The sequence below is a fragment of the Sciurus vulgaris genome (assembly GCF_902686455.1).
Source record: "Sciurus vulgaris genome assembly, chromosome: 1".
NCBI lineage: Eukaryota > Metazoa > Chordata > Mammalia > Rodentia > Sciuridae > Sciurus > Sciurus vulgaris.
Window position 1 is genome coordinate 208,415,763 of NC_136461.1, and position 15,058 is coordinate 208,430,820.

The following is a 15,058-nucleotide window of genomic DNA, read 5'->3' on the forward strand; positions in this document are numbered from 1 at the left end:
TGTTTTAATTACGTACATTCTGAACTCCCTTTTGGACATTTCTTCTGCTGTGCTGTCATTGGGTTTTATTGATATAGTATCTAGGTTTGTTTCGGACATTTTCTTCCCTTGTTTTCTCATATTGGTCAGATGTCAATGGGACTCTGTGATATTGTAGATTTCCTCTATTGGCTTATAGTGACCCTGTAGATTTCCAGTGTATCACCTACCAGCCTTCAGTAGCCAGAAGTCTTGAATTAATTTGATAATGCAGTGCTTCCGAAGAACGCTGCCCCTAGCCTGCTACCAGTTCCAGGGAGAGAGACCTGGAGAGGTCTCTTGTTGCACAGCCCTGGTTCCAGAGGCTGGTTGTAGGTTGGAGGTCTCCACTGGCTTGGGGACTTGTGGCTGGCTCTGTGTAGACAGGCTCTCACTGGGTGATTTGCCCCGAGAAGCTAGCCTAGAGAGGCTCTTCCCGCTGGAGGGGGGCTGGGCTGCTTGGGGAAGTCCCTGGCGCCCTGTGCTGGTCACTGAAGCAACCTGCGGGCGGGCTGTAGCTGGCAGTGGGGCGGGCTGGAGCTGGCTGGGGCGGGCCGGAGCTGGCCACGCTGCTTCTGTGCAGAAGGGCTCTCACTGGGGGGCCTATTCCGAGAGGCTGGAGGATCTGTCCCTGTGGGCGGAGCCCACCGCCAGACTGTACCGAGCTGCCTGGGGGAGATGCTATCTGCCCTGTCCCACTCTACTAAGCCACTCGAATCCGGGCCTGCCGCCCAGCTGAGCTTCGCTGGGTGGGGGAGACTCACCCCGTGGTTCTATCTTAGTCCGAGTCTCTCAATGCCTCCCCTTCTTGAATCCTGAGTTCTGGGGCGACTGGAGATGCAGTCACCCTCTAGTCCGCCATCTTGGATCGCCCCGTGGAAAAAGCCTGCAGCTGGAGGGGGACAATGCTGCCTGGAGAGGTCTCTGGCTGCCCAGCCCTGGTCCCAGAAGCCACTTGCGTGTCGAATATCTCCACTGGCTTGGGGACTTGTGGCTGGCTTTGCGTCGAGAGGCTCTCACTGGGCGGTCTGCCCTGGGAAGCTAGCCTAGAGATGCGCTTCCCGCCAGAGGGGGCTTCACCATAGGTATTTTTAAGAAATTGAATAAACTATACTACATTCAAACCAAAGAGTATTAAGCTGCCACATGGGCGGTGCCTCAGGCAAATATTTGAGAAATGGTTACATATTTACCGTATTATTTTGAGGGAAGGAGAGCAAGATATAAGAAAAAATATGATTTCAATTTGTTAAACGACAAGAGAAATAAATCCAGATATTATTTCTGGGTGATGGGATTAACTATAAATGAAACTTAAATACATTAAAATTGATGTGCTTACTATAATTAATTTACAGATTGAGTATAGCTAATTATGTACTTTATGAACTAAGTTTTTATTTACATAAATATATTAATTGACTAACAGAGCATGTTAAATCATACCTTCAATATGATAAGTATTTTTCTAATAGTCCTCAAAAAGGATACACAATTTTACTTAACTTTTATTTTTTAAATATTTGAATTTAATTACTTTTAGAATAGCTTAGACATTCATATAGTTTTATATGTAAGTGCGTAGAATTTTCCTTCCCACCTAATTCACCAGCCACCATCCTCTCCCGGGGGCAATGAAGCCACGTCACCAGCTTCCGGTTTATCCTTCCAGAGAGAAGCTGTGTCTTCTAAGTCCTGGACACGCTTTCCCATCTGCCCGAGCACCTGACAGACTGCCCGCACCGGCTCGCCAGTTCGTCGCCATTTCCACGGCTCCTCCCGTTCCCCTGTGCCTGTGCTTCCTGACTGACTCACCAAGTTCTTACTGGGGAGCATTTCTAACCTTTTATTCCACGTGCAAGACTGCAGCAACAACCCCTGGACACAGGTCACACTGGACACCACCATGTCATCCCTGGTCTTTGCTTTCATGGCAACATGTCATGTCACTCAACATACAATTGACCAAGTAGTCTATTCGCTGGGAACCTCCAGCTCTGCAGTTCAGAGACGTGGGCCACATGGTTGGGGTTTGGTCACTAAGCCTCCTGCTGCCTGCCAACAGGATGGAAGTCGAGGGACCAAGGCCCTACAGAGTTTGATGTCAATCATTTCTGTCCTTTAGCAAAATGCAGCCCACCATCCCCAGCATCCACCTACCTGTTCACCTGCCTCTCCTGGCTTCCCTGGAAATCCATCCAGGCCTCGCTCTCCCTAGAAAAAGGAGGAAAATAAAAAAATGAATTATAGGCATATGATTACCAGGCAGCAGCTAAATGGACACCCCTGTGGCCACTATTATAGAAAGTGTCCCCAGCATGCTCGGCTCCACCCTCCACCAGGCACTTCTCAGCACAGGAGAGCCAAACGCACACACGCACGCACACACGCACAGACACACACACACACACACACACACACACACACACACACACACAGGCAGTCCTATGGGATGTCAAATAACAGAGGTGAAGGGTCAGAGAAACCCGACACATGTGTCCCTTTCAGTTCCCAATTCTGTGTTCCAGGGATGACCACATAGTCTCTGTGAGTGGCAAACCCTCCCTGTCACCTGGGTCTGCCTGTAATAAACGAGTGGGGTTTGCAAGGCAGTTGCAGAAACTGCAGACACAGTTTATGCATTATTCCTCCATCTAGTACACACAGATGAACAGACCTAAGAACTGACTGCAGCTGGGCTGGCCTCCACCCGGCCCCACTGCTCACACGCACAGCTGCCTTTGAGTCACACTAGCAGTGCAACTTGGGCAAGTCACTTATCTCTCTAAGACAGTGTGCTTATGATGCTTCATAGGAGCGATGATAATCCCTTCCTCCAAAGACACCCATGACTCAGACAGGAGATGGCACGCCTGAAGCTCCTGGCTCCTGTGGACATCAAGGAGCAGTGTTCTTCCCCAGCTTCGCCCTGCTTTCCTTGAGCCAGTGCCCACAGTATTGGCCTGTCCCACAAGTGGAATACCTAGGTCAGGGCCTAGTGTTCTCACCTAGTGTCCTTCCAGAAGGCTGCAAGAACCCAGTGATAAAGAGAGTCAGATGCTCCAGAAGGTGGATCTGTGCCTGTGGTGACAGCACACTATGCCCAGTGGACATGCTCCCTGCCCTCTGTCTGCACTCTGCACTTGCTGTTCCTTCTGCTGGCTGCTGGCTCCCCTTAGGCTCAGCTTCAAGGTCACCTCCTTGAACTTGGCCTTCCCATTCTTCCTGTGGACTGCTTGATACCTGGGATATGGTTCTGTCCCTTAGTCTGGGGACAAGTGACAGGGAAGAGCTGCTGAACCCAGCTTCCCAGCAGACGACTCCCCCAGGACCACCAGCAGCCATGGATCTGACCTTGGGAAATGTCCCAGGTCCTCTCTCAGATCCGAAGCTGTACTTTCCTCTCACCTTGCACCTGTGACAATGCAATCAGGTACATGTACTCTTCCAGAAGTCACTCAGTATATCTAGAATGTAGATGTATGCACTTCTGTTTTCGAGCACTACTGTATATAGTTTGAAGAAGTTGGTTCATCACGGAGGTCTGGGGAGATGGACAGGAGAGCTGACTTCCTTTTCCCTCTGCTAACTGATTCCACATGTGTTTCTGTACCTTCTCTCCTTACAAACTATGTAAGGTTGGCAGTAACAGATGAGGAATTGAAGACCAGGGATAAGAAGCCCCCATGCCCCAGCTGGTAAAGAGTGAGTCAGAGCCTCCTGACCCTTGACCTGTCAGCTATTTCCACTACCCCTGGACCTAAGCACACACAGGGCTCAGCACCTGGTACATGCTCCCAATGCCCAGAGCTACCCAGAGTTGTCAGAGCACCTGGTTTTCCAGACAAAACTGTGGTTGACAGTGGCTAATTCCCAGCTCTTTAGTGAGTGGACTCCTCTTTGTCCTCACCAGATGCATCTCACAGTCTGCCAACCATTGGAGCCCAGGAGCTCCTGACAAACTCTGGGCTTCACTGTTCCTCAACACTAGGACCTACACTCACCGACAGAACCTGCCCCCACCTATGTCCTCAGAGACATCTTCTGAAAATTCCCAGAAGCAGTGCTGCTTCCCATGTCACAGTGAACACCCTGCTCAGGGATGTGCACAGCCCCACTGATGGATGGGTGGTGACACTCCTGGCTAAGACAGTGCTGGGACAGGGCCAGCACTGTGCTGGGTGAGGCCATGCAGCTGGAAGGGCCTGTTTCAAGGGAAGATGGAAACTTCCTTCTTGCTGATGTAAGACTCAGAGAGGTTCCTGAGAAAATAAACTACTTTAAGTACCCATTAAATATAAGAACTGGAAAGGGGCCCGGGGCATCAGAGAGCCCTGCTCCTCGTTTGGCAGATGGATAAATGGAGGTGCCCAAGTCCCCAAGCCCATCAAAAACGAGGTGGAAGTCACACCCAAAGCTGAGCTAGCAGAATCCACAGCTTGCCTTCCCCTCTTCTCTGTCTCTGCCTCTCCTCTCACCTACTGTACTCACAGTATGCAGCTCAGGACCCTGCTAAGCTTTTTATAGAAGTTAATTCATTTAATCCTGCTGCAGTTTGACACAGTAAATACTCTAAACTTCTTCTGTATGGTGGAAACTTGAGCCTCAGAGGTTAAATGACCCTCCAAAAGTTAGGCTGCTCACAGGGTCCAGAGCCAGGGTCCAAACAGTCTCCAATCACTGCAGGGCTAATCCACACCATGGGGATGCTAAGCCTTGGAGGGACTCAGGCTGTTGGAGGCACCAGCTGAACTTTCTCCCCTGGACATCACCTGGAGGTGGCCCTCCACTTCCTGAGCTTCCCTACGGTGACTTCAGCAGAAAGGGCTGTGGGCCACCCTATCATACTCCAGTGTTTCAGACCTGTTCTGCCACACAAAGGAAAGCCAGGCGGGGAACAAGGGGTCTCTACAACTTGTTCTCCTTGTCACAAAACACATGGCATCGGAAAAGTTTCCCCACCTGTACAGTAAGGAAAGTGCTGCAGGTTTCTCTAGTCTTTTATGGATCTGGGATGTCCATAGAAATGCAGCATTTGTTGACTAGACAAAAGTCTTAATGCAAGACTCTAAAAGCTTGCTGAGGAAGCTGCCGTGCACTGCATGGAAAAGGCTGCTGTTTCCAAACAGTGTTCTGGCAGGAACAAAGCACTGAATCACATACAGCTGGATTTCCCCGGAAGCACAGGTGGGGACTGGAAATGAGTATTATGGACGTGTCAGTTAAGAACTGGACACTTCTGTTATCTCATTCAACCTTCCAACAAGCTACAGGGAAGACACTAATATTTCCATTCCACAGATGAGGAAACAGGTTCCAGAAGCTCAGCGGCAGTCCCAGCTCCTCAGGGACAGGGCTTCCCCTCACCAGGGCACAGTCTAGTCTTCATTTCTCTGGGAAATTCAGTCTCGCCATCCTCAGAAGCTGAGTAGAAGCCACAGCACCTGGAAAACTTTGAGACCATAGTTCAGATGGTGGCCTGGGTCCACCTGAGCGTGGGCACTTTCTCTGGATACCATGACACAGCTTCCTGTCTGATGCTTCATCCAGGCCTGTGACTTCATCTAAGTATGTACTTCAAAATAAACCATTTGAGCCACATCACATGTCTCCAAAGGTCACATGTCCACACCGGCGGTCAAGGCCCTCTGCAATCCAAGCTTGATCTTGGGTCCTGCACCATCTCAGCTGGCACCCAGCACCATAACAGTGTGTCACAAGATGAGAACTGACCACATGCTTTGCACCAAGTGCTGCCTCAGTGAAGACCGGGACATGCAGGAGGCATGAGTTTCCTGCTTGAGAAGCTGAGAACACGATATATAGTCTTTAACTTTTTTTCAGAACCTCCTCAATATTCTTTCATGAGGCAGATGACACTGTAGTGTCAGCAGGTGCCTCTGTGAGTCCCGGCAACCTATCTAGATGAGTTGACAGGTGATGGGGATCTTCGGTTCCACAGTTCAGGAACAGTGGTGACTTGAACACACGTCGTCTGGAGCTGTGGTGTACCCTGGAACACTGACCCCAGGAGGAGCAGCCCGAAGCCCCGTGAACAGGACCTCTGTGGGCCCTGAAGAGACTGCTCCTGCCTGAGGTTCCTCAGACGCCCCTCACTCCAGGCTTGGCCCAGCCCAGACCTCAAGTGAGTGGAGAAACCACAACCTTGGCCTCTCAGGGGTGGCTGCCTTCCCAACTGGTCAGGGCTTCTAGGCTTCTGCTTCTGAGGCCCCGTACTGGTATTGGACCTGGGTCTAAAGGCCAAGGTCCCGGGGGCTCAGGCAGCTTGCATCCTCCAAATGCAGCTGCCTCTTGTGTGGACAAACCTGGCTCCATCCAGACTGCTGTCAGCTTGAGTTTCTACACCGTTGATTCACCTCTGATTCTTCAAATCGGGGATCTGGTCTTGATGGAGTCATCTACCATTCATTTACTGCTTCAGCAAACGCTTCCTGAGGGCCATCTATGTTCCAGGGTCTGCACTTGCCACTGTGCATCTGCAGCCATGTGTTGCATTGATGTTGTAAGCATCTGTCCTGCCCACTAAGCTCTTGGACCCCTGAAGGCAGGGTATGTCTCAGTCCTCCCTGGATCTGGCCTGCAACTGGTACTCCATGGGTACCAAGACTGAGTGCCCAGAGGCCTGTCCATCAATAGCACCACAAAACTTACGACCCCTCCCTTTTCTTCAAATAGAGGTAACTGAGGAGCAGAGAATTTATATAACTTTCAAGGTCAGATGCCAGTCCATGGTAAAAACCAGGACCTGCCAGGACTCTGTCTAGAAGCCCTCACCTCTGCCTCTTGGAGAGGATGCTAGGCCTGCAGGGACTGAGACCACAGCCTCCAGCACAGCGCACCTTTAGGGTGGGAAATTGACGCTGCACTACACTGGTCCTCACTCACCACACATGCACACACCTATGTGCACTCATATATTATATGCACAAACATGTGTGCACACACATGCACACTCATACACACGCCATGGGCAGGCAGTCCCAACACTTTCTCCCTCTGGAGAGTGGAGGGTGCTGTGGGTTGATCAGCACAGCCTGCACGTACCTTTTCTCCACGAGGTCCTCTTTCCCCTCGTTCTCCTTGGAGACCCTGGGGGAGGAAAGAGTATTGACACCACCATAGCCTGCTTCTCTGTGCTTACCCCCTGGGGCCTGTGGAGAAGCCACCTGGGCACTTCCAGCTCAGGCTGCAGAGGAGGGCGGTGGTGAAGACTCTGTAGCAGTGTAGTTCTGCTAATGGCACAGAGTGGCCAGGGCCACTTCCAGGGGGGCTATTCCCCTGGTCTGGGTTAACCAGGTTCTTGTGGCTATAGACCTGAACACATCTGAGATCACCTCACTAAGGGCAGAAATGTGGCTTCAGAGTCGGTCCCTGCCACCTGGAGCCTGCATGGATTCCAGGAAGGGGCCCCATTTGAACTAGAGACTCTGGGGCCTTTTGCATACATCCCTCCTCCTGCCCCTAGAGAAGCAGCAACAGGATCCTGTGCTATGGCCTGCATGTGTGGCCCCTCCCTCTCCTCTCCTTTTTTAAAGAAGGGACCCTTGGACATTCCATGGGAAGGGTGTTAAACATGGCAGATACATCCCAGACCTTCCCATTGATTCCAGGGACAATTCGTGCATCTTTGGCCTACAGGAGAGCAAAATGTCAGAGCCACAAGACACTGTTCTGAAGGGCAGATGGTCACCCATGTCTGGGGATTAGAGGACATGGATTCTATTTTAATCCCATCTAAATATTTTGGTTGTGCATACTGAGATGGGATGAGTGTGCAGGAGGCTGTGCAAGCTGCTTTGCTGAAAATGACTTTCTCCACCCCCACCCATGTCAGCATTTGTTAATGAGAATGAAGAACAGGGCTAATGCTCAAGAAGTCACTGTTTCCTCCTATGCCATGGCATCTGCTCTTCACTACTTCACTCACTGGAGACGCTGAACCTTGTGTCTGGAACTGGTCTAGGCACTGGTCCAGGGACCAGAAATTCAATAGCTGTCACTCCCTTAAAGAAGGGGAGGACTAGACAGGTGAGCAAAGTGGCTTATTTAAACCAAGTGTCAGAGACCCCTGGCCTTGATCCTGGTTAACTACCTTGGAACGGGAGTCTCAGGAATGTGTGTTTAAACCTATTCCCCAGGAGATTCTTAAGTATCACAGCATTTAAGAATTTCTGGTCTAAGAGAAGAGAGACCCGTGCTTCCTAGGCAACACTACGTGCAACACAGCAGGTCCTCATCATGCCGATTCAGGTGAGGGACTGGCCAGAGAGCCTGGTTCCTGATTCCTGGGCAAAGGGATAGCACCCCTCCTAGACAAGAGCCTTTACTTACAGGAACTCCAACCTGCCCAGGAGGTCCCGGAAGTCCAGGTGGTCCTTGGGGGCCCTGTAGAAGAACATTCACAAAGAAAAGGTTTAGAGATGGAAAGAAGAGCCAAGACCAGTTTGATACAAAGATCCGCAGGTCTGCATCCCACATAGTGCTGCCTGCGCTGCCTGCACCACCTCCCCAGGAGACCCCTCCACCTCTGCTTCCTTGCCCCTACCTGATGGGGCCACACTCACACCCAGATCTGCTGGACTTCAGGCAACAGCTCTGGCATGTGCCTCTGAGACACTGTGAGCCCAGATGCAGCAGTTCCCATTTCCACTTGCCCCACGTCCCTCTGCCTTCCTGAGATCTGCCTGGACACAAGCACATCTTTTGCAGTTGTGCAGCTGATTCGTGTGGCTCTCGTTCACATATTGTCCCCGGGTGGGCGCATCCTGAGGAGTCCTGACAAAGAGCCTAGTGGAGGAAGTCTACAGAGTCTGGGGGCTCCTCTGCTGTCCAGGCCACTAATTACTACAGCTTTCGAACAGCTAGTTTGGAAACATCTATAAAAATTTACATGAAAATGTGCATTTCCTTAGTTAAGGATGTCCCAAATTTTGTGGTTTCTCCCCCTGCAGTGAAAATATAATAGGCTTTGAGGAGAAACGCAAACACACACATGTGCATGCTTTACTGCTTCACTGATTTTAGTGGAAAACAAATGAAATTATAAACATATCAAAATAGAGTCGACTGCCATGTGTAACTAAAAAGAACAAATAAAAAATCAGAAAAAGAAGAAAGAACCTTTAGGGCTATGAGTAGGGGAAAGGTCACACAAATTGCAATGCCTTCCGTATTGGGGGACACTATAGATGGGTGTGGGCTCTCCAGATTGGTGGGGAAGAATGTCTCAAATCACTTGCTAAATGAATTGCCAATTACATGATCCGGTTTTTAAGAATTTAGGAGAAATTGTTTACATGTGGATAGACACACAAATATATGTGCTGTGTGAGAAGGGGAAACAAGAAACAACCTGAGTGTCTTGTCTGTACTCACTGTGCCTCATTTTGCCTCAGGACCTGTCCCCTAGGAACATGAGCAGAACACGGCTCACAGGGACACTTACCCGCATGCCCACCTCGCCAGGCAGCCCGGGCTCTCCCAGCTCTCCTGGCTCCCCCTGTGCAAACAAATTAGCACATGGTCAGAGCTGTCAGGACACACCAGAGCAACCAAAGACATATGGAGAACCCAAATCCTGCAGCTCCAAACTCATCACGAAAGGGGCGGGGGCAGGGGGGCGTCCCAGGCTGCCCTCAGATGTTTTTCTATAGGCAAAGGATCTGATCTTCACCTCCAATGCTATCTCCACCCCCACTTTCTCCTACCATTGGAGGTCAACAAAAATAAATTTGGACAGACAGTGGAGGAAGCATCGTAATTGGAGTCCCAGTGATGTCTACCTTCATGGAGAAGGAGTGGGGCCTCTGGAGGGGACCAAGAGTCCAGGGACTCACAGAACTCCCCTTTCTCTCCTGGTCGCATTTTGTCCTAAAAGGCTGCCAGCTGTGAACTTATGGGATTCTCACAAATCAGGTTCTGAGACCTGATCATACTCAGCTGCAGATGAAGAAGGACGAGAGGTAGAGAACCCACAGCCAATTCCATTTGGGTTCTTGGTGTAGAATATCACTTTTCCCAGAGCAGACAGACCTACTTTTTGAGATTGTTTTTTACTTGGGTTCCGGGAACATGTCCAAGCTCAGGGCAAGTGGGATGAGAGTGGAGTGCAGGGAAGAAGAAGAAAGCTGGCTTGCCAGGAGGGGTTAGGAGGTACTGCTTGGGTATCACCATGACTCCTATAGCTGTGAACTGGGGACTTGGGCAACTCTCCCCCACTACAGCCAGTTCCCAGTTGAGTCATGGGGGGTCCGGGGGGTCACAAGCCCCTCCCCACTGCCTGCAAAGCTCCTTATCAACTAAGAATGCAAGCTTCCAAGGATGCACAGGTGCCAACATCCAGTGCCAACAGCAGCTGCTGCCATTCCAACTACTGGGCTGAGCTCCAGGGGTCTGGGAAGATCCAATGTGGTACAAAGAAGCCCAGCTCAGGCCTGGTCCTGGCAAGGGCCACTGGGGTGCTGGGAACAGCACTTACTCTCATGCCTTTACTGCCATCTCTCCCAGGAGGACCTGGCAGGCCCAGGGAACCCTAGAAAAAGAGAAAGGGATTAGCAACTTGTGGAGAGTAAGGACAATGTTGGGATAGGCTCTCAGGGTGCTGGTGCACTGGATAAAGTACCAGGCGGAAGGCTGCAGAGAAGACTTTACTGCCTGTAGAGTGTTCGTCAGCAAGCAACCGCAGCTTCACTTGGGAGAGGGGAAGAAATGCAGATAAATGCAGGTTCCCAGAGGTACACCAGACCTACCACATCAGGGGCAATATTTCACAAGATCTCCAGGCATCTGCATGACCTGACAGCATGAATGAGAAGCTCAGTCTGCAACCCTGCCCTCGCCAAGGGTGGCCCTCTCTCTCTGGGCTGATGTCCCATGTGTAGAGGGGAGGGCCTGCCCAGCTTGCAGTGAGGCACACACAGCTGGGAAAGCCTCTGCAGGGCTTCATGGGATGTTTAGTAGATCCCTAGATACCAGATGCACTGTCCAATTGCAATAACCAAATGTCTCCAGATGTTGCCAAATGTTTTCTAGGAGACATGATCCCTCCTGGCTGAGAGGCACTGGACTAGGACAGCTATTTAATGTTTTTTGACTTGGGACAAACTTAATTCTAAGGAATCACACAGAGATGCACATAACAAGCATAAATATGGAGCAGCTGTGGGGTGAAGGGGCCTGGGTTAGGCTCCTCACCAAGCCCCCTTCCTCCTGCACACACAACCCCCTGCAGCAGGCCAGGGAAGGCAGTTTAAAACAAGGGACTCCAGGGTCTCGCAGCTCCCATCCAACTCTGACACCACCTGATTCAAATCCAAGGAGCTACCTTCTGCCCAGCTCCCTCTATCATCCTCAATTGTCCACATGACCCTGAGCAGGCAATGCCTCGACCTGGGCTTCCTCCATATGTCCAGTGAGAGCCAAGCGACTTCAGTGAACAGACAGACGAATCCACAAGTGCAGCTACAGGACCCTGCATGCTACAGTGCACTTCTGCAGCCATTGTCAGACTTAGTCCTCGTAATGACCCTGTGAGCAGGGAGTTTGTTCTTAAAGGCATATCAGACATTACAATTTCTAGTTTCATCCATAAGAAGCATGCACACACATCTATACTTTCACAGCTGCCATGCAGTGTCTTCTGTGGTCTCAACGTTCCACCTAACATTGATCAGCATGGCATTGCAGAGAAAGACAGGCATTCTTGAGCTTGGCGTTAGATTGACCTGAGTCCATCCCTGGCTGCTCAACCACCAATGTGTTTTTTAACATTTTGACAACATGCAGCAGCATCTGCACACACACCAGTTCACTGACACTCAGCAGTCCTGAGCACCAGCCCCACTTCCCTGGCAATTCCAGAGCCCCTCTAACTACCTGAGGGGAGGCAGAAGCTCTGCATGGGATCAGGAGACTGGTAGTCAAGAAAAAGCTGGGCTCAGCCCATGTGTGCCACCCCTCTGTAAGGCCCACATTCCACTCCTGCACTGACCAGACCCTGTGGATTGTGCGTGTCCAAGACACCAGCCTCCTTAATGCCACATCCCTATAACTCTAGGGCTAAAATTCAACATTTTCCAAAAGGGAGACATCACAAAAGAGCAAGGACTTCTCTGGACAAGAGCAGTGGTGGTGCCTCCCCCAGCATTGGCCTTCACCAGCGCCTCGGTTACCATTAGGACCTGGGTCCAGGAAAGGCCAGTCTGTCCTCTGGCTCCTGCAGGTTGGGAAGTCCTGCAGCAGGAGGCAGGGACTCCTACCTTAGAAATAAAGGTGGGGGCAGTGGTTCATTGTTGCTCTGAGGGCTGTCTAATAAGGGAGTCAGGGTGAGACCAAAGGCAATGCCAGAGAGAACTCTGAACTCCAGAAAGTTCTGGAACCTGTGCTTTCCTCACAATGGTCACTTTTCTAGCCTTGCTATTCTCTTCAAGTGGGTGCCTGCTGCACATCTGTGAATCTGGCCTACCTACAAGGCAAGTACCTGAGAGGGGGAAGCAAAGACACCTTGGTGCAGGGCCCAGGTGTGCTCTGTGACTTCCATCCCTTCTCCAACCTTGTGTGTTCACCAGGGAAGGTAACAAAAGGTGCTCCTGCTTTAAAACCAGTCTTAGGGTATGTCACCCCAGAACACAAAGCAAGCAGTAGGTGACAGTGAGAAGACCAAGTCTCCAGGGCCAGCAAACTGCAGCTTCAAGTTCTCTCCATCACTCAGTACCACGCCTATGGTCAGGGGGAGAAAGGCTGAGTCCCAGGCTCCAGGTGCAGGCAGGGCACACACCTACTTCAGGATCCACACATCTCAAGGACACAGACCAAGGGGCAACTTGTTTTACAAGACCAGTGTGATAGGATCAATGTCCTCCTTCACATGGGGTGGGCTACCTTTGCTTTGTATTTAAAAATCTGACTGAAACAGAGTAATAACTCCTCTGAACTTTGTTTCACATAGCTAAGATAGCCAAGGCAGCACTGCAGATGCACAGTCAGAAATGTCTCCCTTCCTGTCACCGAGCCCTTGGATTAGATGGGCTTGTGAAAATTGTGTCCCCTGACCCAGATAGTTCATTTTAGTGTCATCTAATATTAATGCTACAAAATACTATCATGCCCCTGTGATACACCTTCTAAAATTCCCCAGCTGGACTCCCTGTCTCCTGTCCTCAGTGGCTTTGAAAAGAAAAAGTCAGAGCTCTAGGTCACCCACTCATGTCCCAGCCAGAGTGCCACTCAGCCTCTCCAAGCCTACGTTTTGTCATTTGTAAGATAGTTTCATGCTGATTTCAGATGAGAAACAAACGAGGACATATTTTGTGGATTGTAAAATATTATTAAAATGCCAATTACTTACATTCTTTTTTATATGTATCATATTTATTAATAAGTATTAATTACAACCATGGAATCAACTATAGCATCTTCTAAATTTTTTTAATTTGTTCTAATTAGTTATGCATGACAGTAGAATACATTTATGCATATTGATAAGTCATACATAAATGGAGTATAATTTCTCATTTTTCTAATTGTACATGTTGCAGGACCACATTGGTCATACAGTCATACATGCACATGAGATAATAATGTCCATTTCACTCTACTATCCTTCCTACCCCCATACCCCTAACCCTCCTTTCACTCTCCTATACCTAATCTAGAATAACTATTCTCCCCCAGTGCACCCCCCCCCTTATTGTGAATTAGTATCCACATATGAGAGAAAACATTCAGCCTTAGCTTTTTGGGTTTGGCTCATTTCACTTACCCTAATATTCTTCAACACCATCCATTTACCAGTAAATGCCATAAATTCATTCTTCTTTAAAGCTGAGTAATATTCCACCATATATACACACACACACACACACACACACACACACACACCACATTTTCTTTGTCCATTCACCTGTTGAAGGGCATCTAGGTTGGTTCCATAGCTTACCAATTTGATTGAGCTGCTATAAACATTGATGTGGCTGCCTTACTGTAGGATGCTGATTTTAAGTCCTTTGAGTATAAACGCAAATGGTGGTTCCATTACAAGTTTTATGGGGAATCTCCATACTTCTTTTCATAATATTTGCACCATTTTGCAGTTCCACCAGCAATATATGAGTGTACCTTTTTCCCCACATCCTCACCAACACTTATTGTTGCTTCTATTCTTGATAATTGCCATTTTGATTGGAATGAGATGAAATCTCAGATTAGTTTTAATTTGCATTTCTCAACTCAAAATGGATCAAAGACTTAGGCAACAGAACAGAGACCCTGTGCCTACTAGAAGAAAAAGTAGGCCCAAATCTTCACCCTGTCAATCTAGGATCTGACTTCCTTAACAACACTCCTAAAGCGCAAGAAGTTAAATCAAAAATCAATAAATGGGGTGATTAAAACTTAAAGCCTCTTCTCAGCAAAAGAAACAATCAGGGGCTGCGGATGTAGCTCAGTTGGTAGAGTGCTTGCCTCACAAGCACAAGGCCCTGGATTCAATCCCCAGCACCACACAAAAAAAAAAAAAAAAAAAAAGAAAAGAAAAGAAAAGAAAAGAAAAAAAAAAGAAAAAGAAAAGAAAAAGAAACAATCAATAATGTGAAGAAAGAGTCTACATGATTGGGGGAAAATCTTTACCACATGCACCTCAGACAAAGCATTAATCTCCAGGATATAGAAAGAACTCAAAAAGCTTAACGCTAAAAAAACAAATAACCAGATCAATAAATGGGCAAAGGAAAGAAACAAACACTTCACAGAAGATAAACAATCAATCAACAAATATATAAAAAAATGTTCATCAGACGCTTGCATTCTATTAAGAACTAAATATAAGTGCTGCCCCCAAGTCCATGTGGGTGAGCAAAGAGGGTGACCAAGACTGGAGGCTGCTCAGGAAGCGGTAAGGTCAGGCACAAGAAGACTCTTAAAGAATAAGGGTAGCCACAACAATGTGCAAGAGAGGGAAGGGGAGAAGACAAAGAAATGAAGACAGCAGGCCTCCAGGGCATGTGGGTTCAGCAGGACAACT

The 15,058-nt window shown here is 49.1% G+C and overlaps 1 protein-coding gene across 1 annotated transcript in view; it reads right to left on the minus strand.

Annotated features, from left to right (window-relative positions):
- COL22A1 (collagen type XXII alpha 1 chain) overlaps positions 1–15,058 on the minus strand; it is a 241,998-nt gene that overhangs the window by 140,349 nt on the left and 86,591 nt on the right. Inside the window, exons 13-17 of the mRNA XM_079145252.1 lie at positions 10,517–10,570; positions 9,485–9,538; positions 8,371–8,424; positions 7,084–7,128; positions 2,179–2,232 (exon numbers count right to left, since the gene is read on the minus strand). Coding sequence (XP_079001378.1) covers positions 2,179–2,232; positions 7,084–7,128; positions 8,371–8,424; positions 9,485–9,538; positions 10,517–10,570 — 261 coding nt within the window. The remainder of the gene's footprint in view (positions 1–2,178; positions 2,233–7,083; positions 7,129–8,370; positions 8,425–9,484; positions 9,539–10,516; positions 10,571–15,058) is intronic.